This window comes from Anomalospiza imberbis, chromosome 16 (assembly GCF_031753505.1).
Source record: "Anomalospiza imberbis isolate Cuckoo-Finch-1a 21T00152 chromosome 16, ASM3175350v1, whole genome shotgun sequence".
Taxonomy (NCBI): Eukaryota; Metazoa; Chordata; class Aves; order Passeriformes; family Viduidae; genus Anomalospiza; species Anomalospiza imberbis.
Window position 1 is genome coordinate 13,930,613 of NC_089696.1, and position 23,649 is coordinate 13,954,261.

At 53.2% G+C, this 23,649-nt stretch overlaps 2 protein-coding genes and 1 long non-coding RNA gene across 4 annotated transcripts; 2 read left to right on the forward strand and 1 right to left on the reverse strand.

The window, feature by feature from the left end:
* Positions 1 to 61: 61 nt before the first annotated feature.
* NATD1 (N-acetyltransferase domain containing 1) lies at positions 62 to 11,526 on the forward strand. Its single transcript, XM_068207191.1, has 3 exons — positions 62 to 435; positions 7,374 to 7,492; positions 8,217 to 11,526. The coding sequence occupies exons 1-3, from the start codon at positions 339 to 341 to the stop codon at positions 8,331 to 8,333; spliced, it is 333 nt and encodes a 110-aa protein (XP_068063292.1). The 5' UTR covers positions 62 to 338; the 3' UTR covers positions 8,334 to 11,526.
* LOC137483809 (uncharacterized) lies at positions 8,591 to 13,140 on the reverse strand. The gene is made up of 2 exons (XR_011004655.1): positions 11,524 to 13,140; positions 8,591 to 11,401 (listed from the first exon to the last, which is right to left on the reverse strand). It is a non-coding gene; the product is annotated as an uncharacterized lncRNA (long non-coding RNA).
* A 144-nt stretch (positions 13,141 to 13,284) lies between these two features.
* Positions 13,285 to 22,345, forward strand: TMEM11 (transmembrane protein 11). Of its 2 annotated transcripts, none has more exons than XM_068207189.1 (2): positions 13,285 to 13,484; positions 21,417 to 22,345. In XM_068207189.1, the coding sequence occupies exons 1-2, from the start codon at positions 13,420 to 13,422 to the stop codon at positions 21,931 to 21,933; spliced, it is 582 nt and encodes a 193-aa protein (XP_068063290.1). In that variant the 5' UTR covers positions 13,285 to 13,419; the 3' UTR covers positions 21,934 to 22,345. The 2 variants fall into 2 exon arrangements, with proteins under 2 accessions (XP_068063290.1, XP_068063291.1); XM_068207190.1 differs by lacking the exon at positions 13,285 to 13,484 and adding an exon at positions 15,381 to 16,236.
* Positions 22,346 to 23,649: the final 1,304 nt, after the last annotated feature.

Here is a 23,649-nt window from a genome sequence, read left to right on the forward strand (position 1 = left end):
CAGCACCGAAGCCGTGCGGGACCAGCACCGAACCAGCACCGAACCCGTGCGGGACCAGCACCGAAGCCGCGCTGTTCTGGCGGACGCTGGTGGCGGCGCCCGCCCGCGCGGGGGCGCCGGGCGCTGGCTGCGGTCCCCACGGCCGAGGCGGCGTTGCCCCTTTAAGGGCCGCGCGGCCGTACCAAAACAAAAGCGCGGCGCGGCCATTGGCTGCGGGGCGGGCACGTGCCGCACAGCTGGGGCTTCCTGCGGCCGGGGCCGCGCCGGGCCCGACCGCGCCTCCGCTCCGGCACCGGCACCGGCTCCGGCACCGGCACCGGCTCCGGCTCCGGCCCGCCATGGCGCACTCGGCGCCGCTCGGCCTCCTGGAGCAGGGCTGCCCCATCCAGGTGGAGCACGATCGCAAGCGGCGGCAGTTCACCGTGCGGCTCAACGGTAAGGGACGGCGCTCGGCGCTCCCCGGGACGTTACCCGCTGCCCTCTGCCCGCGGTCCGGCCTCGCTGGGGGCCCCGGGTTCCCGTTCATTTTCAGCTCTCGCTGTTTCCCCCCTTCGCGCCCCCCCCCTTTCCCCTCCCTGCTCCTCCTCCCCGTTGCTCTCCCCCTTTTTCTTGTTCCTCCCCCTTTTTCCTGTTCTCACCTCTTTCCCGCATTTCCCCCGATCCCTCCTCCTCCCGTGCCGCTGTGTCCCACCGCGCTTTCCCCCTGCCGCGGTGTGACCCCCCCCAGCCCCTCGTGCACCCTAAAAACCTTCTCGCAGGGGATCTGGGCATCGCTCGGCTCCCTCGCTTGGGGTCGGTGTGTGGAGCCCGATGGTGGCACGGGCAGGTCCGGGGGCACTGCCCGGGCCCCCCCCGGGAGCAGGTGCCTTTGGGGGATGAGGGGGTGCGGTGCCAGCTGGGAACGGGGACATTCCTTCAGCGAAACCCCCCGGGAGCTCCAGCACGGTGGGTGCCACGGTTCTGTAGGACCAACGACACGGATCCAAGCTGCCACAGCCACCTGTGGAGCTCCGGTGACACAGTGACCCCCAAAAAGCTCTGTCACATATGGGTTGAGTGAACAAAGGAAGAAAAAAAAAAAAAGTAGGTGCCACTAAAATTTCTCTGTGGTGCACTGATTCTTTCCCAGCCTTCATCTTAATGGTTAATTACAGATATTCAACGATCCCAGCATCTCTTCCCCATCCATTTGTCATGCTGGGAACTACTCTGGGTAAAAGTGCCTCGCTGCCCCACAGAAATTGCAGGGTAGCTGCTTTAAAAAAAAAATAAATAACGTGTAGTTCAGAAATCATAGGGAACGCAGGAGGCTTTGTCGATAAAACAACAAGAATAGTCCAGATTTTATTTTAGACTTCTCTTCCTCCCCCCCTCACCCCATTTTCATTTCAACCACTAATTACAAAGTGCAGGCTGGAGGCTCGGCAGTGGTGGAGCGAGGAAGGAGGAGACGGGTGCAGAGAAAACAATTTCACCAACTGCTTATTTCAGCCTGAGATCAAAGGAGGTCCCAGGTGCTGGGTCCCCACTGCCACCACCAGAGCATTGTCCCAGCCAGTGAAGTTGGTGTGTGCAGGAAATGCAGGGGACAGCCAAGGGTCAACAATTATTAGGGAAACGTAATCTTTTATCGTGGTTTTCTGGAGAAAAGCTCTGCCAGCCACACCATGGGCCCAGCAGCGTTTGGTGGCTGAGCAGGGATGAGTCGTGACTGCAGAGGGTGAACTTTGAGAGGGAGAGAATCAGCTGTGGGAGTCATGTGTGAATCAGCACAGAACCTCCTGATTCAGGAGGGGGTCGTGGCATCACAGAATCCCAGGATGGTTTGGGTTGGAAGGATCCTAAAGCCCATCTCATTCCAGCCTTGGGCAGGAACACCTTCTGTGTGCCCAGACATGGAGCAGGTCACTCCAAGCCCCATCCAATGTGGCCATGGCCTCGCCCAGGTGAATCCCCATGATCCAGGTTGTGTTTTTTTCTGGGAGTTCAGGGAGTCTGAGCCCTTTTTTGTGAGTTCAGCTGAGCTGAGCAGTGTCCTGCTGTGATGGTGTCTGTGCTGCTGTGCTGACTAACATCCACGTGCAGTGGGGGATCCACCTCTCCTCCTCCTTGTTAGGCGCTTGCTGGTAGCAGCCGAGCCCTGGAAGCTGGTCAGGAGATAGCATCTCTGTGGGAGTGCGTGGCAGGGTGTTTATTTCCTGCGCTGCTCTTTGTTGCTCCTGGCACCATGAGCATCACTGGTGTGGAATGCCCTGGGAGGTTTTCCCTGCAGCAAGCAGGGAAGGACAAGAAATGGGTCAGAGACAGATTTTGGCATCAAAGTGACCTCCATGTCCCTCAGAGAGCACTCTTGTCCCGTGTCACTGAGCTGTGGTAGAGATGAACAGCAGTTTGTGGGCTTTCAACTTTTCCTGTGATGTCCTGATTTCTGCTAAATGCCAAGTGTGGATAATACCCTGGGAAAACATGGATGCAGCAGGCACGTGGAGCAAGCAGCCAGACTTTGACAGCTGGTGGTTTATGGTGGTGTGATGTTGGGTAGAAAACTTTGCATGGTGATGAATTTCTGGAAATCCCTGGAGCAGGAGGCCTGAGACAGTGAAAGCTGGTTGTGAAAGTGTTCATTTTCAGCATCATCCTGTGTTTGCCTCTGCGCCCCTGTGTGACCTCGTGGCAGGACTTCCTCCTTGTGCACAAGGAAGATGAATTGCACTCGGTTTTTTGGGGCTTGCCCTGTCTTTCCTTTCCCTGCTGCTTCCTCCCCTCTCTCCTCTCATTGCTGCAGTAGCTGCTGAAACTCTGATAGGAGCAGCTGCTTCACTTGAACACGTTCCCTTTCCCCTTGCATCCCAAATGAAGGAGCATTTAGAAGCTGAAAGTAAAGCTGATTATAACCAGACCTCAGTGAGCCTCGTTATCCCTCGAGAGGAGGGCAGAAAGACACCCAGCTGGATTTGTAATGGGCTAGGATGTGACTAACAGCCTGAGCCAGCCAGAAACCTCCCTGTGCAGAGACTCTCTTGGAAAACATCAATTTGTCAAAGCTAAAGGCTTCCATGGGAATCATATAGGCTGGTTTTGTCAGGAATAGTTGGGTATTTCTTTGGCTCTGAGACGAAATTTCAGGTCAAAACAAGAAACCCAAAGGGACCCCCCACGCCAAAGCAGCTGGCTGGTTGGTCCAGCTGCTGGCACAGATGTTTGGGGCAGGGGAAGAGTTTTAGCAGCAGCTGCTCTCACTTCTTGATGCCCATCACACCCGTCAGGCTCTTGTGCATGGAGCAGCTCCAGTTCCTCAGGGATGCTCGAGCTTCTCACACATTCCGACTCCCGTTCATCCAACGCTTCTGCTGGCTGCAGCATGCCACGCTTCCCAAACCTCCCACTCCTCCCCAGCTGCACTTGGGCAGGAATTTGGCTGGAAGCTCCTGCTTTGCCCACTGCTGATCTGAGTCTCAGGAGCTCCTCGTCCAGGAGCCCAGGCTCAGGTTTATTGGGAAAACTGGAGCAGGTCATGCCTTGGAGCTTTCCTCCCTGATGCTTTCCAGGAGAGGGGAAGGTGCTGAGTTTGCAGCAGGGACCAAGGGATCTGTGACCAGACACTGCATCAAAGACATCCCTGTTCCTCCCGTGCCACAGGCTTCTCCGGAGAGCTCCTAAACAGGAAACTGCTCCAAGCCAGCCCCCCTGCCATTCCTGCGAGTGAGGCCCCTCCACGAGGGTTGTGCTGTCTCCACTCTGGCTGTTGTGCTCTGTTGTGTTTTCTCTCCGTAGTAACGTGCCAGTAGCTCCCTGGGGAGTGAGGCCAGCCCATGGCAGGCAGAGCTCCAGCCTGGGATGCACAAGCTCCTCAGGACTTCTTGTCCTCTCAGCCCACCCCACACGCAGCTTTTGCTCTTTTTTCTTGTTTTTTTTTTTTTTTCCCACTGTTTGGCTCAGCAGCAGAAGATCTGAGCTGCCTCCTGCCCCTGCTCCTGGGAGATGGGGCTGGCATTTGTTCTGTCCCCTTGCTCCCAGGGGATGGCTTTGCAGCAGTGTCCAAAGGGGGCTGGAGCTCAGGGGCTGGGGCACAGAAATTGGCCTTGCAGGCAGCAGCCAGGGCCCTGCCCAGGTCCTGGGCACACAAAGGGGTATCGTGGGCTGGGGTTGGTGCAGGGGGACAGGGAAAAGGGATAAGGGACAGTCCTGCAGTGCTGCAGCCTCCCCTCCCTGGGTACTTTGTGTATGCCAGGAGAGGGGGGCACTGAAGGATGGGCTGGAGTGGGGTGCCTGTGTCCTGCCAGATGCCCGACGTGTCTCTTCCTCAGCTGGGCTGGGCTCTCTGCTTGCTCCCCCGGGCTCCTGAGCCACCCAGCCTGGGCACTTGTGTCTGGCATCAGGGCTGAGCCCACCACTGCTCCCGGTGGAAGCAAACCCTCCATGGAGAGCAAGGTTAGACCTGGTCCCTTGCCCAGCTCCCAGAAAAGCTTCCCCTTCCCTGTGCCCCCTGTGAGTGGAGGGGGGGACAGAGGGCGAGCAGGGCACCAGCTGTGCTGCCATTGCTGCCATCCTGCTCCGCTCAGGCTGTGCTGATTGGCATGGACTCCACTTCCTCAGTGCCAGCGAGCCAAACTCCAGGGCAGGCTCCCGGGGCTCTCTGTGCCCAGCTCTGTCAGTGCAGGCTGGCACTCCTGTGCCAGAGCCCAGTGGGGTGGCACGGGCTGGAGCTGGCAGGAGGTGTCTCTTATGGGGGGTTGTGGGGGCTTTCTGCTTGTGCCCCTTGTCTTTGGGGGGATTGCACCGAGCTGGGGCTGGGTACTCCCAGGAAGGGCCAGCCCTGCTCCCAGCCCCCCTTCCAGCTTTCCTGGGAGCTGCTCCCATGGCCAGGGCAGCACACGGCACCAGGGCTGGCTCATTCCAAGCCATGGCTGTGATCCACAGGGCCCACACCACACCCTGTGGCACGAGTGTCCTTGGTTTCGTGTGCTGTGCCACTGAGGTGAGTGTGTGTGGATGTGATCATGCGCTTGGCTGAGCTGGGATGTTTTTCTGAACTGGGCTCAGTTTCCAGCAGCACTGACTCTCTGTTGTAAAATCAGGCTGGTTGTAAAATCCTTTCTGTGTGTGTTCATCTGTGCCCTGGTGGCACTCTGCAGCTCCTGTCCTGGCTGGGGTCTGTGGTGCTGCTGTGGTACAGGGAATATTGAGGCAAAGCCTGTCCAGGACATGTCTGAGATCCTCCAAACATTGCATCACCTTCAGCTTTAAGATGCATTTGTGTCTTTGATACTTCTAAACAGGTCATATATTTTTAAAGTGTATTTAAAGAAGAAAGATCTTTTGTTCTGTGGTCAATTTAGTTTTAAACTTCTCAAAGCTTCAGGCAGAGGCTATGGAAAGTTTTAGCCTGGGAGGAGAGTGGGGTGGAAGGGCTGGGACGAGTGAAAGCTGCTGTTATAAGATCATTTTACAGCCTTTGGTGCTGCCAACTCTGCCCTTGCCACCCCTGAGAGCTGCCACCAAATGCTCTGTGAGGGTGAGGACACCCCATGCCCCAGCCTGGGCAGATTTCTCTCCAGCAAGACAGGTCTGTGCTGCTGGGGAAGGGCTTCACCTGCTCCCTTGGCTTTTTTGGGGTGCCTGGATCCACGTGGAGAAACACTGCAGTGCTGCCTCTTTTCTGTCTGGGGGAAACTCAAAGATTTTTGGTGAACCAGAGCTGAGAGGGGCAGGACTGAAGTCTAGAAATACTTGGGGGAATGGCAGGGAGGGAAATTATTTATGTCCACCCAAGAACAATGTTGGCACAAGAAGAAATGGGCAGAAACCAGCAGGAATAAAGTCAGGCTGGAAATGTGAAGGTTTCCATCCAGTGTAGGAGAATTGGGTGTCTGCATAAAAGGAGCAGGAATAAAAGCTTGAGCTGCTTCTCTGGAAACACAAAATTCCAATGGGCTCCTTTCTAGTTTCTCTTGAGTACAGGGATGAGGCAAGCTGGGCTGGAGTTGTCAGCTGAAATGCAGTGAAATAGAGTGTATTGAGCTCAGCTAAAGCAGATCCTGAATGCAGGTGAACTTTGCAGCCCTTCAGCCTTAAAAAAAGCATTGGAAAGAAGGAAAAGTTCCCATTATTTTAACCAAACTTGTCTCTTTGATTAGGCTCTTGCATTTCTGGAACTCACTTTTAAGTGCAGAAGCTCTCTAGAAATGAAACATTTGCTTTTGCACTGAAGGCTCAGGTTCTGTGATGACACCAGAGGGGTGTTCTGACTCCTCTGATTTATACATGAGCTGAAACTTCTTTTTTCCTGTAACTGAGCTGCTGTGAGAAAGATCGGGGTGTCGAAACAGGAAGCCTGTGTGTGTGTACATGTAAATTTGTGTGCACAGCCCCCCTTGCACACCTGTGTGTGCTTTCCTGTGTGTTTGTGGGATTCACCTCCCCAGCATCCTCCCCAAAACGTGTCTGGGCAATGCTGCAACACCAGACCAAGGAGTCTTGTCCTGTTTTATGTGCCACAACATAAAAAAATACCTCTGCTGGAGGATAAATTAATTAGCTGTTACCTGGGTCAGCTTTGTTGTTTTCCCCCCTCTTCTTTTTACTCTCCCCCACCATCATCACATCTCCTCCCTCCCCACAGCTGCTTTCCTACCCTAAACATGTTGTGCTGGCATCACTGATTCAGGGCTGGGTCAAAAACTTGCTCCTGCTCCAGGGGCTTGGAAAGGCCCTGCTCACACCTCGGAGGGACCAGTGAGGACATCCAGGTGTCGCTGAAAGCAAAGCCACACTGAAACCCAGCACCAGAGCCATCCCCATGGCACGAGGGATGCTGTCCCAAAACTGCCCATCCTGCTGGGGACTCTCAGGGGACATCCCAACCCTCAATCCTCTGTCCCATGCCCTGCTGTGGGTTCTCCAGAGACATCTCAATCCTCTCCCATGCCCTGCTGTGGGTTCTCCAGGGACACCCCAACCCTCAATCCTCTGTCCCATGCCCTGCTGTGGGTTCTCCAGGGACACCCCAACCCTCAATCCTCTGTCCCATGCCCTGCTGTGGGTCCTCCAGAGACATCTCAATCCTCTCTCCCATGCCCTGCTGTGCGTTCTCCAGGGACATCCCAACCCTCACCCCTCTGTCCCATGCCCTGCTGTGGGTTCTCCAGAGACATCTCAATCCTCTGTCCCATGCCCTGCTGTGGGTTCTCCAGAGACATCTCAATCCTCTGTCCCATGCCCTGCTGTGGGTTCTCCAGAGACATCTCAATCCTCTGTCCCATGCCCTGCTGTGGGTTCTCCAGGGACACCCCAACCCTCAGTCCTCTGTCCCATGCCCTGCTGTGGATTCTCCAGGGACACCCCAGCCCTCACCCCTCTCTCCCCCCGCTCAGGTTGCCACGACAAGGCCGTGCTGCTCTACGAGTACGTGGGGAAGCGGATCGTGGACTTGCAGCACACGGAAGTGCCCGATGCCTATCGAGGGAGAGGAATAGCCAAGCACCTGGCAAAGGTACGGCCCCAGCCGGCCACAAGGGCAAGGGCTGTTGCCATCCCAGCTGTGGATAAAGATCCTGGCTGAACCGGGCCCCGTCACGTTGGAATTGCGTGCGTGCCCTGTGGGAATCCTGCTCTGCTGGGAGATGGGGTGGCTGGCGGGGCAGATGGGGTCAGACATTCTTTTTCTTTTTGTGGCAAGAGGAGCTGGGTAAGTGTCAGCAAATCCAGCCACTGGCCCAGGTTCAGCCCATTCCTCCTCTCAGCAAAAAACCCTTGTGCAGGGGCTGATGGCTCAGCTCAGCTCAAGCTGGACCCCTCCTCTCAGACCTTCACTGCCCTCATGAGCCCTCTGCCTGCCTTGGGCTGTGCAGGGAGAGCTGGGGAGTCATGAGCACAACGGTGGGGGGACTGTGGGGTGCTGCTTTGGGGTACAGCTGCTCCCTGGCCCTGTAAGCGGGGACAAAGGGATGATGAAGGTGCCTTCACAGGATGGGCTGTGTCACCTGCAGCACAGTATGCACGGGGCTGGATGTGTTGAGGGTTAAACTGGGGATCTGTGGTGACGTGGTGGCTGTGGCAGGACAGCTGTGCTCTCCCCTCAAGCCTCTCCCTCCACCTGCCTCGCACAGGGGGTACCTGAGGGACTCCTGCTGCTTCCCCCATCCGGGTGAGGGGTACAGGACTCCCACGAGGCTGGGGGTGTTGGTTGTGACCCATCTGATCTCCACTGGTTGCAGGCAGCCCTGGACTTTGTGGTGGAGGAGGACCTGAAGGCCCACCTGACGTGCTGGTACATTCAGAAATACGTCAAGGAGAACCCGCTGCCGCAGTACCTGGAACACTTGCAGCCTTAAGGCAGGACTGCTCCCACACCAGCACACCTGGCCCTGACTGTTCATCGCGGCCTTGGCTTCTCTGCAGTCTCAGGAAACCCCTTCCCACACTTGCAATTCCCGGTTTTTGCAGGCGTGTCCACGCGGCACGTGAGCGTGGGCACCACCTCCTCCTCTCTGCCCACGTGTGAGCATGGCCGCAGCCCCTGGGCACACGTGGTGCCCACCAGTGCTTTTGCCAAGCCAGGGGATAGCAGAGGGTGAATTTTCCACCAAACTCCATCGCAAGGCCAGGGCGTGACTTGTTCTGCACCTCGTCCTCTCCCCTCCGCCTGGCGACAGCTCTAAACTTGCTGGGGGATGTTGGTTAGGGCTGGTCATGGGGTGCCAGCCCCCCTTTCCTCCTGGCAGCTGGGGAGATGCTGTGGATTGAGCTCTGTGGGACAGAGGGAGGTGCTGGAGGAGCACCAGCCCGGTGTCAAGTTCATCCCCTGCAGCACCTGGTGGACACCACGCCGTGTCCAAGCCCACATGCAGTACGTACAAGAACACGTAGACCATGGTGGCACCTCAGGGGCTTTGCTGCACCGACTGTGGAGACACTGGGATAGTGACACCTTCGAGCCTAGAGACAAGAGCTGTGTGAGGAGTGGACTTGGACTGCAGAGGCCGTGGCAGAGTCTGTGCAGAGGAAGAAACGTGGCTGAGTTGCAGATGCTGCTCCCTGGAGATGCCAGCTCCTGCCCAGCTTCTGTACACAACCCTGAAGTGGCATCCCAGAGGGCCATGGATTGTTGTTCCTGTCTCCCTGCCCTTGGTGTGGACACAGCCTGCTTAGGAGAAGAGACCAGCCCCACAGCCAGCCTTGGCCTAAGCAGCGAGGGACATCCCAGGGCACCAGGGTGGTTTCCTGCAGCTGAAGAGGAAGGCTTCCCCCATCTCCCTCTTCTCCATCTCTGCATCCCTGTCAGTGCCCCAGATCAGCCCGATCAGGACATCCTGAGAACAGCAGGGTGAGGCCTCCAGGACCTGCTCCTGGCCCATCTCCAGGGTTCAGTGCTAGAGGCACCTGCATCCACGTGGATTCCAATGGCTTCTCCTTACAGCCCTTGGAAAGAAGCCCTGGCTCGTGGCATTACTTGTCTGCTCAGGGCCTCCTCACAGCTCCAAGCTCAGGGCACTGGCAGCATCGTGGGGACCTTGGCCAGCAGCAGGAACACCCTCATTTCTTGCTCTATCCTCTCTGGATGATGATTCTGTAGCACAACCCAGCATTGCCACACTCAGATGTAGAGGTAACACCATGATGGCAGGGCACTGCCAGGTTCCAGCTTGCTGCCTGTCCTGCCTTGCCTGTGTTTTCCAGGGCTTGAGCTACACACTTGAGCATCTCACACTGGGCTCTCAGGATTTTGTAGTGTGCCAAGGCAGGGCTGTGGTGAGGGAGATGACATTTTCAACATCCCCAGCCCTGAGCAGCCACTGGAGGCTGCAGCCAGGCAGGACATGGAGACCCTCTCACCTTGTTTATCCAGACCTTGTTTAGCTCAGCAGGGACTAAAGTTTACAATCTGTGCCACGGAGTGACTGAAGCCCCAGGTGAGAGGCAGCTCAGCCCTTTCCCAGAGCCCTGCACAAAATCCATGGCAGCAAAGGCAAAAACTCCTACAAAATCTTCTCTCCTGGTTGGGGTGGCCAGAGATGGAGACCCTGTGCCAGGATTTCAGCTTGAGCTGTCCCTGGCCACCAGCTCGAGGGGAACCCTTGCTGCCTGCCCGTGCTTTTGGGCTGCCCATCACCAGCACAGCGCAGCCCTCTCAGGCTTCCAAAACTCCCAACCTCCATCCCTGCCCTGCACACTGCAGGCTGTGAGCCCCCTGCTCGTGCCCACCACCTGTGCCAGGGGGCAGAGCCACCTCTGCTTTGTGCTGCTCAGGAAAGGCTTCAAGCTCAGCCCTGCCTCTGCTTCATTTCTGCCCTCCTGCTGCTTATTTCACCCAGGCTGTGACCTTTAGGGTGGCTTCGAGGGACTGGGCAAGGGTGGCAGGTAACAAACTAAAGGGGCTCAAGAAGAAATGTGGTCTGCTAAATGTTCCTTCTTTAACATGCAAAACACACTTCAACAGATAGTTACAGGAGCAAGGCTGGCTCTGGTACTGCTGTGATGACTGAACCATCCCTTCTCTTGATTCCAAGGTGAAGCTGAACTGTTCTGTCCCCTGGAAGCCAAGATAAGACACTTGTGTCTTTGCCACAGCAGGGCTGGGTGCGATGTTTGAGCTCCGTCCTGGTTTTGTGTTCATTTCCACTGTGTGCAGTCTCCAGCAGCTCCCTGTTGTGTCAGCTCGCTGGAGGGTGTGCTGTGCTTGCTCTCTGGGCACAGTCCCACGTCCAGCCTGGCTCCTGAGCCCCAGTGCTGCTCTGGCAGGAATCTCGAGCTTCCCGGCGCTGGATCCCCGCAGCGATCGCTGCCTTAAACCAGGCACAGCACACGGTTCTGCTGCTGCTTCCCCTCGAGGTGCTACAACCCCCCGGCGTCTGACCTGACAGAGACGTGTGCCAGTGTCTGTGCCAACCATTTCTCTGCTGTGTCCACGCTCTGTCCCAGCCTTCCCTCCTCCTGGATGCCAGTGAATAGCAATACCCACAGGTGACCAGCGATGCCGCAGTCCACGGTGCTCCTGTCACCCTGCACGGCTGGGTGGGACCCGACTCGGGGTCCCTCGGTGCTGCGTAGCCCTTCCCTGCCTCGCCACCAGCTGCCTTTTCCCAGCTGGTCTCTGCAGAAAGGAGCTTTGAGTCCTGTGCTGCCCCTTGGTGCTGATTAAGCCTGGAGGAGTTTGGGATCCTGGACTCTCCCCGGGCAACAGGAGTGTGGAAGTGGTTTGTTTGAATACTGAGCTCCCCAAACCCGTTTGAACTCCAGACCTTTGGTGGGTGGGGGAATGCAGGTGGCTGTCAAACCTGCTTCCACAGCCCCCAACTTGAAACACCCCCTCCCTCATCCGCTCTCCAGCGTTGTCTTCCTCTGTCCAAGGTTTCCGTTCTGTTGGATTCGGTGGTTACGATGTGCCTTTCCTTCTCAGGACCTGTTACAAACGACCTTTCTGCTCTTGTTTATGTTTAACATTTATCTTGATCCCTCCCTCTGTCATACTATAAAACATGAACATAATGCATGGAATACAATACAATAAAAGTGTGGCTTAACTGAGCTGCAGTGGCTGTGCTGTGCTGGAGGGAGCCACATGCTCCCACTGCAAGAATCAGTAGGTAAGGGGTAAAATTATAGTGTTTCATTTGAGGTCACAGGGCTGGCTGACCTCGTGATGACTGTGCAGAGCTCAGGGTGAGCAGGATCACAACTGGTTCCTCTCCTTTGCCAGCTGATCCAGCCCTGCTCACCTTCATCATTCCTCCTTGGGATTTCAGGCCAGTCTTTGGGAGTTGTCCTGCAAATGAGCAGACACTCAGTGTTTAGGTCCACTGCTTTAAGATCAAATCATAACTGAACATATGAAAATATTTAAATATCCAGTTGCTGTGCTTGTCCAGAGCAAGGTGGGCAGGCAGCTGACTCAGAGGGACACAAGGCACTTCCCTCCTGGATCCAGCCCTCCCCAGAGCTGGGAGCACAGCCTGAGCACTCAGGATCCTAGCAGGGCATTTGTATCACTTCCCAGTGCTGTGTGAAGGCTACAGAGGCTGAGGCCAGAGTTTGGATAACTCAAATTGCCGGGAAGGTTGGTGTGGAGAGCAGTTATGATTCGATCCAGTGCGACAAGCTGCCCCTGGGCTGCAGCAGGAGCGGGGGGTTTGCTGCTCCCGAGGGACAGCACAGGCAGCTGGGATGTGTAGCTGGGCTGTTGCTGGTAACACACTCTGTTTACATTCCACATTCCAGGCAGTCCATGCTCCGGCCTGTCCCAGCACTGCTGCACGTTCTGCCGGGCTGGGCACGCTTCCCAAACACCTCCTTGTTCCTGCGAGTGCCGCGTTTACCTCCCCCGAAACAGCTGCCCCCCCAAAATGCAGCTGAGAGAGCAGCGGCGTGGGAGGGCCCTGCAGGCTGGAAGAGCAGCCTCGGGATGCCTGGGGAGGTGGAGGCAGCCAGGGGTTTGTTCTCTTCAGTCACATTACATCACTTGGGAATAATGCTGTCAAAACGAGGGGTTCTTGGGAACGGGAGATGCAGAGCCAGCGCTGTCAGGCTGGAGGAGGGCTCCGAGAAAGGAGGGGGAGTGGAGCAAGGAGCTGCTGTGTGATAAGGGGAAACTTAAAATTCCTGATGAAAAGGCTCCTCTTCCGTGAGGAGTCCGGCCGGGAGCAAGAGGGAGCCCTGCAGAGGCTCAAGCATCCTGGAGATAGCAATCCAAGCACCCCGGCACAAAACCTGATGGATCCACAGGAGCTGGGAAACCTCTGGCAGTACCAAAGCTACATTGCAATTCTAGAGAAGCGTTTGGTATTAAACTTTATAGTGATTTGATGATCTTGAGGTATTTCCCTAAGTGATTCCTAAGTGACTGATTCCTCCTCAGGGATGCAGCAGGGGAGCCTCCCCGCTCACCGCGCCTCTTTCGAGATTGATTAAGGGGGCGAAATTCACCCCAAACCCGCCCAGCCTCTCAGGGGATCCTCATCCCTAGTGGCCTGCAGGGAAGGAACCATCCTGGCGATGCTGAGGCTGCCGAGCGATGCCCTCCCTGGGCAGCCGCATCCCCTCACGCCGGGGCCGCGGGGCAGGCCGGGACTCGCCGCCGCGCTCCTCCCACCGGCTGGAAGATCCCGGGCGGCGGGGCCGAGCCGAGCCGAGCCCCGCGGAGCCGCTCCACCACCGGTGACGGGGCTGTGGCCGGGGGCCTCACCGGGGTCCCACCGCGGTGCCCACCTGGCCCCACCGCCCCCGTGCAAGGGACTACAAGCCCCAGAGCCCCCCGCGGCCGTGCGGCGGTGCGAGGCACTGTGGGACTTGTAGTCCTTTCGCGGGCCCAGCCCCACCCCGAGCAGCGGCCTCCGCCGCCCCCACGCACTACATCTTCCGTCGGGCATCGCGGCGCGCCCGCGGGCCGCCGGCGGAGACATTTGCGAGGCGAGTGTCTCCAAGATGGCGGCGTGGGGAAGGAGGCGCGCGGGCCCCGGCGGCACCAACAGCGGCGGCGGCCGGGACAGGTGAGGGGCGAGCCGGGCCGCGGCGAGCGGCGGCGGGGGCTGCGGGGCTGCACCGCCCGCGGCGGCCCCGCGACCCCGCGGCAAGGGCGGGGGCGCCGCGAGGGGAGCGTGGCCGGGCGGGGCGGGCGCGGGACGCGGCCGCGCTGAGGCGCGGAGGGGCCGGGGGCGCTCGGCGGGGCCGGGCCCGGGGAAGGTCAGCGCGGCCCGCGGCGTGTCTGGGGCAGCGCTGCCCGCGGCGCGATGCGGCGCTGGGGGCCGGGTAGAGGAGGGCCGGCCCCGGGAGGCTCCTTCCGTCCACGGCTATTTTTAAAGGCGGGGAGGGAGCGGCGAGTCCTCCAGGGTGACCTCCTTCTGCCGGCCCGCGGCGGGCAGGGAGCTCGGTACCGCGCTCCGGCCTCCGCCGGGGCGGAGGAGCGGCCAGCAGAGGCTGGAAATACCCACGGAGCAGCGGTGGAAGTTTGGGAATCGCAGCTTTAAAGTGGGGAAAAGAGACAGAGGGATATCTCACGGAATCAGTTAGGTTCGGAAGACCTCTGAGGTCATGGAGTCCAGCCTGTGACGGATCCACACCCCGTCACCCAGAGCAGAGCACTGAGTGCCACCCAGTCTTCCCTTAAACACCTCCGGGGACGTGACTCCACCACCTCCCAGGGCTGCCCATTCCAGTATTTAATCACCATTTCTGTGAAGAAATCCTTCCAAATGTCCGACCTGAACCTCTCCTGGCACAGCTTAAGACACTGTCTGGTCGAGCTACTTTAAAATCTGTGTACACAGTTCTCCACCTGCTGAAAATGTCTGGGTTTATCCCGCATTTCCTGACGTTGGCATTTTTCTGTTCTGCCCCAGGGCTGACTGATGTAACCGGCAGCTGCTGAAAGCTGCTGCAGTGTTCTCTGAGTTTTCCTTTGTCCTGCCGCCTCCCCTCGAAACTCTGATATCCCTCTTAAATAGAAACTCTGATATCTCCCTTCATTTGTCTTGTGGCTTTTGCTTCACTTTGTTCCCTTGCTGTGATCCAACAGTGTTTGCTTTGATGCTGTTGAATCTTCCCGGCCAAGGAGAGCCACAAGTAGCCCTGAAAATTCTGGCGCTAATGCGAATTGCAGGAATGCTGCCCATATTCAGGGAATTCAAAAGTAATTGAACTGGAAGGGCCAATGGAATTCCTGCATCAGCGTGGTTTAAATAAACAGCTAAGAATACCACAGTGGTAAAACTGTCTGCACCCAGTGCTGGCACTGCCCCAGCACAGGAGGTGTGGAGTTTTCATGTGGCAGACGTGTCCTCCCAGCAGAAGGGAAGAAACAGAATATGGAAAAGAACACTTAATAACTTCAATTATTCTTCCAGGGCGAAAGTTGACACAGACTTAAAAGTGAGTTGTTACTGTGTAACTTCATCTGTGTTCTGTACCTTAATTGTTGTTTGAGGTGATCTTTCTTCAAAGCTGTGATTGCTCTTGATCTTATGATCAAAAATACTCCTAAAGACGAGTCACTCCATGAACCTGCTGCATGTATTATTTTTCCTTTGCCAGTGAGAAGGGTATGGAAGGGAACAGAACAGCAGATCCTCCCCGAGCAGCATTTCACAATCTCCATCAAAAGCTGGTGGTTCTTTAGCTGTCACCCCGTACAGACGTGACAGGAGGAGAATTCCACAAGGTGTTGGGTGATGTCAGCGAGGTGCTCCTTCTTCCTGGCAGTTGCAGAGCAGGAGATGTGCATGACTGGGCCTCTGCCTGTCCCTCAGTGCTGATCCCAAGCCACACCTGCCCGTCTCGTTGGGCTGCTGCAGCCCCGGTTGTGCAAAGGCAGCGCTGACAGACCTGATGTCATCACATGATGACATGTGCTTTTTATAGGCTGAATACAGTTTTCTTACTCTGGGCAGGATTCTTGTCCAAAGCCACGTTCCTTTGAACTGAATGTGCTGATCCAGTTTTCCTGTAACTGAGCTGTTTCAAGGAGTGTTTGTAGTTGTCAGCCAGCCACTCTAAAAGGCATCTGTGTGTCGGAGGTGGTGTGAGGAGACTCAGTACTGAATAAAATCCTGTCTGCTGTGAGACTAGAGCAGCTTTCATTTAAAATTATTTAAAAAAAATAGACCAGCATATCTGTGGAGACTGAGTCCCTTCATAAGTGACTGTATTGATACAGAGAAAGCTATGGTTGGTTTAAAAGTGCTTTCCTTGCTAGGAGTGAATGTAAGGACATTAATTTCAAAGGATGTTGACTGTGAACTCCAGCTGGCTCTGGTGGTGAAATAATAATGTTAAACAAAATAACCAAAAACACTGAAGGGAACCAACTAAATATTTGTTTTTCTTCATTCTGGATAGACTCTTTAATGGAGCCTGTCTAAAGGGAATTGTTAATCTGTAGACCAAAACAGCTTTTTCATACAGAACAGACACTGGATTGTACTGGGTGTTTTTGTATAAAAGGCAGCCCGGTGCCCGCCAGAGCAGTGGACAGCATGTCGTTTGTTCCCCTGGGAGATGTTCTGACAAACTCTGGAAAGAACAGCTTCCATGTCATCACCACTGCCTGCACTGGCTCCTCTGTGCCCTCCCAGAGCTCTCCTTTTGCTACCTGCACTGCTCAGATTTCTGGTGCTCTGCTTGCAGCAATGATTGACCTATTTCCATCAGCCTGGCTAATCATTAGTTGACTTAAAATTGACACCTCCTTGTTGTCTGGGGCTGGATTTGTTGTAATGGTCTGGTGATGTTTTCCTTAGAGTTCAGGTAATGTTGTCCCTCCCTAAGGCTGCTTGAAGAGCTTCCCAATGTTCTCCTGTCCATTTTCCTATTTGAATTAAAGGTGCATCTTTTGAATTCAAGTCTTGCTTTATTGCCCTGCATTTCCTGTTCTTCCTCTGCTTGAGTGCCCTTCTTAAAGCCCCAGGCCTGACAGCCTTGGCTGAGGGCTTGAGCCTGGTAGGTTGTGGGGACCTTCAGCAGAGAAACAATTCTCCAGGTGTTTAGGGTGGGATGTGTTTGTGCTTTCTGTGCACCATATCCTGAGTAGAAACATACACTGGGGAATATGACTGGGAGGTGGAATATTTCCACTGAGAATTAAAGCCAGGCCACAGCTCATTTCTTAATCTTGAAATTAATTTAAATTTCAGGAAGGATTTATGTTGGAGGGAGGGAAGTTTAGTATTTGAATTTGTTATGCCTTGACTCTGTTGACTTCCTCCAGCTTGGCTGAGATGCCAGCAGTGCTCCCAGACATGCTCTGGCCATCTGTAATGTCCTTTTTCTGAGATCTTGCACTGCTGAGCTGGGCTGTGTGTGCTGCTTGTGACCAGGTGTTATCACACTGCTGCAAGCTTCTCCTTTACATTTTTTTTAACTACTTATCAAACTGGTCTCCATTTTCAGTTAATCTGATTCTTCGGTTCTCTGAGCAAAACTCAGAAAGAAAACTTTAACAAAACTTGACCTACATGTTATGGGAGGGGCTCAAAATAACTTATTTTTGCCCAGAACTGCACTTGTGCAGCTTAAGATTGTTTCCAAGTGTGATTTTGAGCATTTGCAGAACTTAGATAGTTGGATAACTTGAAACCCTCACTAAAAAAGTCTGTCTGACAGGTGCCATTAGGTTGAAGGCAACAAACTCAGGAGGCTCAGTCCTTCTCCCTGAAGGTGAGCAGTGGTGGGAGGATGCTGAGGGTTCTCCCAGGATGTTTTCCCCTGCCTTGTTCTCAGTGCTCTGTTCCTTTGTTTCTGCTTTTGCCACTTGGCACCTGGCAAAACAGAAAGTCTTTTCACCTGGAGTGACATTGTGCCTCCTCTTTGGAATGTTACTTATTTCTTCATCATAAAGACTATCCAATTGAAAATTCCATTTACCAAGCAGCCTTCTGTTTTCAGGAGCCTGCTTCCAAGGTGGAGGCAGAGAAATGGAGCTGCTCTGGAGACTGGAACTTTAGAAGAAATTCTTCCCTGTGAGGGTGGGGAGGCCCTGGCACAGGGTGCCCAGAGAAGCTGTGGCTGCCCCTGGATCCCTGGAAGTGTCCAAGGCCAGGTTGGACTGGACTTGAAGCAACCTGGGACAGTGGGAGGTGTCCCTACCGTGGCAGGGGGTGGAACTGGATGGGCTTTGAGGTCCCTTGCAACCCAAACCATTTCAGGATTTGATGAACTGCTGGAGCTGCTATTGTTCACCCTCTCCTGGTGCTCTCCCATATTCCCATGTTAGGAAGACAATCCAAATGTAATTTGAAGCTTGCTCTATAGCTAACAGACACTTCTGCCCCTCCTGCTGCTGTAGCTCTGTTAACAATGGATTCCTTATTTTTAACTTCGGCAATACCAAAATTTGACATCGTTGAGTTTTAAGTGATTTGCATCTTGCTGTGCTGAATAGCTGAGAGTTCTGTCGCATTCTCCCATCCAGGCATTTCATTCAGCACCAGGAATGAGACACTAAAAGTTCTCAAATCTAGAATGCCTGAAGGTGTAGTAGAACAAATATTTGGATATAAGGCCTAGAACTATTCCTACAGAACAGCTGTACAGCTTTTTAAGTGTGCCCTCTTATTTGGAGTGAAGAGACGGGTCCTGGAAAATAATTTGATGGAATAATATTAACAACTGCTTTTAGGTCTGTCTAGTAAACAAACTATCAGGCTTCTGAACACCTGGCAGCATTTTATGTCTTCTGGCATTAAGTGCTCTGTGGTTATTTACTGTTCTTTCAAGTAAAATGGAGTTTATATCAAATCCCCACACTAGATAAGCGGTGGATGCCAGCTCAGAGTTGCACAGCTCTGCAGTTGTGTTTGTCACTGGGGTGGGTGACAAGCTCCAAAAGGCAAACTCCACGGCCTCCAGTGTTTGAGCAAATCCAGTTGCTTTGACTGGATTTGTTGGTGTGCAGCTGCTGTTTTCAATGGAAAGGCTGTGTCAGGAGAGTTGTCTCTGTGAAGTCCTTGTGTGAAACCTCCTCAGGCTCACATATCTGTGTCTCTTTCTGTATCATCTGAAATCCAAACAATTTTCAGCTTTCCATGCTCCAGGGGCAGCCAGTTCTTGTGTAGAAATAACACATGATAACCCCACTTCCCTGTGCAGAAATTGAGAGTTGCTGCCTGCTTTGCTGACTCTTCACATGCCCTATTTAAGCAGATATCTTTTTTTGGATTGGCTGTTTTGCCATTTGCAGTTTCAGCACTATGATAGAGATTTATTCTGATTTTAGAGGACTCATTTGGAGAAACAGCACAATTGGGAGGCAGACTTTTTCAGGGACAGAGCCTTTGTGCTGTTCAGTTCCCAGTGATTTTTTATTTTTCCCAGCAGAACATACTTTAAATTCTGCTTGTTTTGGCATTGGAGGCAAAAAAAAAAAAAGTGCCTTTCTTGACTTTATTGTTATAAAGCCCCAGAGGCTGGCAAGCCAGAAAATTCCAGAGGAGATGGACAGTGCTGCCTCTGGCCAGTCTGTTGGATTCCTGCTGACAGGTGGCTGCTTGTGGTGTGGCTCTGCTTGTGCAATGATGGTGAAAGGAAAAAAGGGGTGTTCAGAGGGAAGAACAGGCAAGAGCTGAGCAAGGAGAAATGAGGCTGATGGGTTAGTGCCACCTGTCCTGGTGCTGAGCCTGGAGAAATCCCATGTAATGTAGATGCTGAATTCCTAGAGTTAGAAGCTCAGTTCCCATAGCTCTTGTACAGGCAGGGAAGGAATGGGCTGGCTTCATCCATGTTTTCCCAGTGATGACAGGGAGATGTGGAATGACAACTGTGCTGTGCCTAAGCCTCTGGGAAGTTCTCTGTTGAATTTGGATTCTGCTTCTCTGTTTTGCCCACCCATCTGCATGTTCCTAGGTATTACAAAACACTGAAAGTGCTCCTTGTTGGAAATAATAATTCTGTCTGGAGAGTTGTGTTAGCACCGGCTTGGCTTCCAGCTTGAAAATGCCTTTCAGCAATAGCTTTTCCATGAAGTCATGATGGCCTTGCAAGTGGTTTCACAAAGTTATGGGTGGTGGTGTGCAGTTACCTTAAGCCTCTATATGTCTTTTGCAATGAAACTGGAATTTTTGATTTGGAAGAAGCTGCACTTGGAGCAGCTGTTATCAGGGAAAAGAATCCTTGGCAGAAACCATGGCCAGCTGTGTCCTTGGTGTCAGTGTAACACCTGCTTAACTCCTTTCTTGTTAGAAACTCCTTATATAGATCCTATACTTACATTTTTTTTTCTCTTAATACCTCTCCATTCACTGCAGAACATCAGAGTCCACCACATCCTGTGCTGAAAGGGTTAATGGTAATTTTCCCAACAATGTCTAACAACTCATTGCCCTAAGAAGCCCCCAGCATGCACAGAATTAAGGTGGATTTTTATTTTTCTTTCTACCCATGAACAGGCCAAGGGGGAAATGCACTGCAATGAACTCAATAACTACATTGTAAGTTGAGTTTTCCTGGTAGGTTATATAAATTCCAGCTGGACTTTTAATGAAACTGCTTATGACTCTGCTTTGGGAGAGGGTGGTGCCTCTCAGGTCCTGCTGGTTGATGTTTGCTGCTGTTAAAAACCCAGCCATGTCTGCAACAGCTTGTAATTTAACAATATTCTTGATTACAGCTGGCCACTGCTCAATCCCCTTTGCAGCCTGAGTGAAGCTGCACATTAAGGATAATGTTTGGCAACAGCAGCTTGTGAATGTGTATTTTTCTCCCTTATTTTCCAGTGCATGCACATAAGTACCACTGTACTAATGGAGCAAAAAGTGCTCATTCTGTTCTCCACATCAGCAGTGTGTTCCTCCCGATATCACGGGGGTCTAAATGCTGTTGGGATGAGGCTGTTTTGTCTGTTGTGATTAGGTCAGATGTGTGATTTGGTCTCCTTCTGCTAAAGGAATCTGCTAGATATTTTTATCTTTGCTAGGCCACGTGCTCAGTTTTGCTCTGGTTAAGCACGAGTATGCCAGAAATATTAATTTCTGCTTAGAAGGGAGGATTTTGCCTGGTTCTGATGGATAGGTTTTTACCCTTTCTCAGAGCAGGTGAACAGTCATAATCCTATTTCTTAGCACTTTGTATATGAACGTAGCTGCAGATAGAAGGTGATGTGGTGAAGGGGGTGGAGGGAAGGTGGAAATTGATGTGACATTAAGTAGCTGAAAGCTGCTGCTCCAATACACATTCCCTGAATCCCCTGAGTAGGAAATGTGCTCCCAGGTGAAGTGAGCAGCTCTTTCTTCACTGTTTAAGCAGTACCTGGGTTAAAAATGTGTTTGTGTCTTGCTTTGTTTCATCCCATTTCAGGAGAAGGGAGTGAAGCGTTCTGCCACAAACTGAATGCTCTGCTGCCTTCTTCACCTTCCCTTTCAGCAGTGTTCCTTTTTGGATTTACCATGGATTTGCTAGGCTGTGTTAATATGGAGAACTAAATAGCAAGCTGCATCAGAAAGCAAATGTATTCAACTGGAGATGCTTCCTCTCTCCAAACCTCCCAGAGCAGCTTGTCCTCCTGATCAGTGAGCTGCTTGTCTTGGTTTCTGTGAAAGCTCCTGAAGTCTGTGTGGTTTGTTCAGTGATGTGTTGTGGTCACTAAGGTGTGAGTGACCCTTCTGCTCTCTCCAAAGAACCTGCTTGGGTATCAGTGTGAGAAACCATTTCAGGACTGTTACAAGACCCTATTTCTCAAATTGTTCTAGATCCTCCAAGTTAGGAACAGGTAAGAAAAATATGTTGCCTTCTTTTGGGATGAATTATTGTACAGCAGGAATAATCAGCTGATGTGAAATGAAGCTTGAGTTGAGAAGCTGCTGCTTGTGAAACAGAGGCAGTGATCTTGAGGGGCTGCCCTCACTTGGAGCACTTCTGTCCTGCTCTCCCATCCAGGTGGGTGAACGGCCTGTCCTTCAGCCCTGTAGTTTTAATTCTTCATTTCCCCTTACCAGGGTGACCTTGTCCTCCACGGACTGTTACATTGTGCACGAGATCTACAACGGGGAGAACGCTCAGGACCAGTTTGAGTACGAGCTGGAGCAGGCGCTGGAGGCGCAGTACAAGTACATCGTGATCGAGCCCACGCGCATCGGGGACGAGACGGCGCGCTGGATCACCGTGGGGAACTGCCTGCACAAGACGGCCGTGCTGGCGGGCACCACCTGCCTCTTCACCCCCCTGGCACTGCCAGTAGATTATTCTCACTACATCTCCCTGCCCGCCGGAGTGCTGAGCGTGGCTTGCTGCACCCTCTACGGGATCTCCTGGCAGTTTGATCCCTGCTGCAAGTACCAGGTCGAGTACGATGCCTATAAACTTTCGCGCCTGCCCCTGCATACGCTCACCTCGTCCACTCCCGTGGTGCTGGTGAGGAAGGACGACCTGCACAGAAAGAGACTGCACAACACGATAGCACTCGCTGCCCTGGTGTACTGTGTAAAGAAGATCTATGAACTCTATGCTGTATGACTTCAGCAGGGAAGAGAGAAACCCACAAAGACAAGTGTATTAAGACTCCCACAGTAACATTTTGTTTTTCCTCTTTGAGAAGCGGTGGAGACTGGGAAGGATTTGGCTTGATAGAGCTGTTATTTTTCAAATAACACATCACTGGTGCACCAAGGGTTTTCAGTTCTTCGTTACACTTGAGATGTGGATGTGTGGTGACTTGGGATCGGTATGTTAGGCCAGGGGAGTCCAATCCAGCAGCAGAATGTCCATGAAAGAAAGCAATAGAAAGAAGGGGTGTGAGAGCTGCTTTCTTTTTTTTTTTTTTCTTTTTTTTTTTTTTTTGGGAAACATTTAAGTATATTGTTTAATTGTATTACACAGAACCAGCCAGAAGTTATCATTGACCATTAAAGGATGAGAATTTGAAATGTTCTTGCTCTCTTGTCACTGTTATCAAAGTGATATCACTGTAAGTGTCCAGGTACACATTCTGCTCTCTTCTTGTTCTTCCTAAGGTGGATACATCTCTGAAATGCCTTGAGCCACATGCAGGGCTGGGGGCTGCCAAGGTGGGAGTCCACCTGTCCTACCTTTGTGCTGTGCCCTGACCACACAATTCCACTGCTTTTGCCTGGAACACAGGAGCTGCTTGCTCCTGCTGCAAGGCATCTATGTAACTGCATCTTGTAACTGTTACCTGAAATTTTAGAATCCACTCCTGTGCATTAATCCATTTTTTAGCTCTAAACTCAAAATCTTGTTCTTAGAGTGGGGGGAAGCATTTACTCTCTGTGAGATCTGCCAGTTATTTTTAAAAGATAGGGGCTTGCTGTCTGTAATCTCCTCCCACCACATGGGGAATAGGTGTGGCTGGCATTGGCAGGGCCAGCTTGGCACAGCTCCAGGTGTTACATTTGGAATAGGAGAGCAAAGGCCTGCAGTGAGAGCTGCCCATGCACTGTGCTCCCTGCTCCAGTGGGAGCTGCAGCTTGACCTTCACAGCTGAAACGCTGACCTTGACAGGGGGCAGACCCCAAATTCTGCCTTTCTGTCTTTATCTCTCCAAATTGCCACAGCAGGCACCGAGGACTCCCTTGTGCTCACCTCCACGGGCTGTTCTGACAGTGCTTCTCTGACTTGTGCTTCTCTGCTGGGGCAGTTTTTTTCTGTGAGCAGGACATGCAGCCCATTCTGTGTGTGCTGGGCTAACTGGGTCTGCTGGGTGTTCCCAGCCCCGAGCACCAGCACAGGCAGCTGTACCTGAGTGGGCTGGAGGAGCTCCAGTGGCAGTGAGACATTTCTGGGTGGGAGCGGCCCTTTGTACAGTGGCTGAGCTCTCTCCCTCCAAGGTTAAAACAAGCTGGGATCCAGAGCATCTATTTATAGCAACAATGTACAGTTGCCTTGGCAGAGAGGAGGCAAAGAAATGCTACTACTTCATCTTTCAGTGGTTAGGCCAGGCTGGGCAGGCTGCCCTTCCACCCTGACGTGTTTCCAGAGTCCCTGCTGGATGGATTTGAAGCCAGTGGCACATCTGCCACAGCTACTACTGCTTATTGCTACAGAAGGCCCTGAAATACCTTTGTGCTGGCCACACCAAAGGTGTTCCTGATCTTTTTTTTACTCTGCAGAATAATTCTCAGAGCTCTTAGTTCCTTTCCTGCACCAAACCTCTGGGGTCCTGGTACCTTTTTGTGTTAAGCTTCCCCTGGACTGGAATGATCACTATGGCAG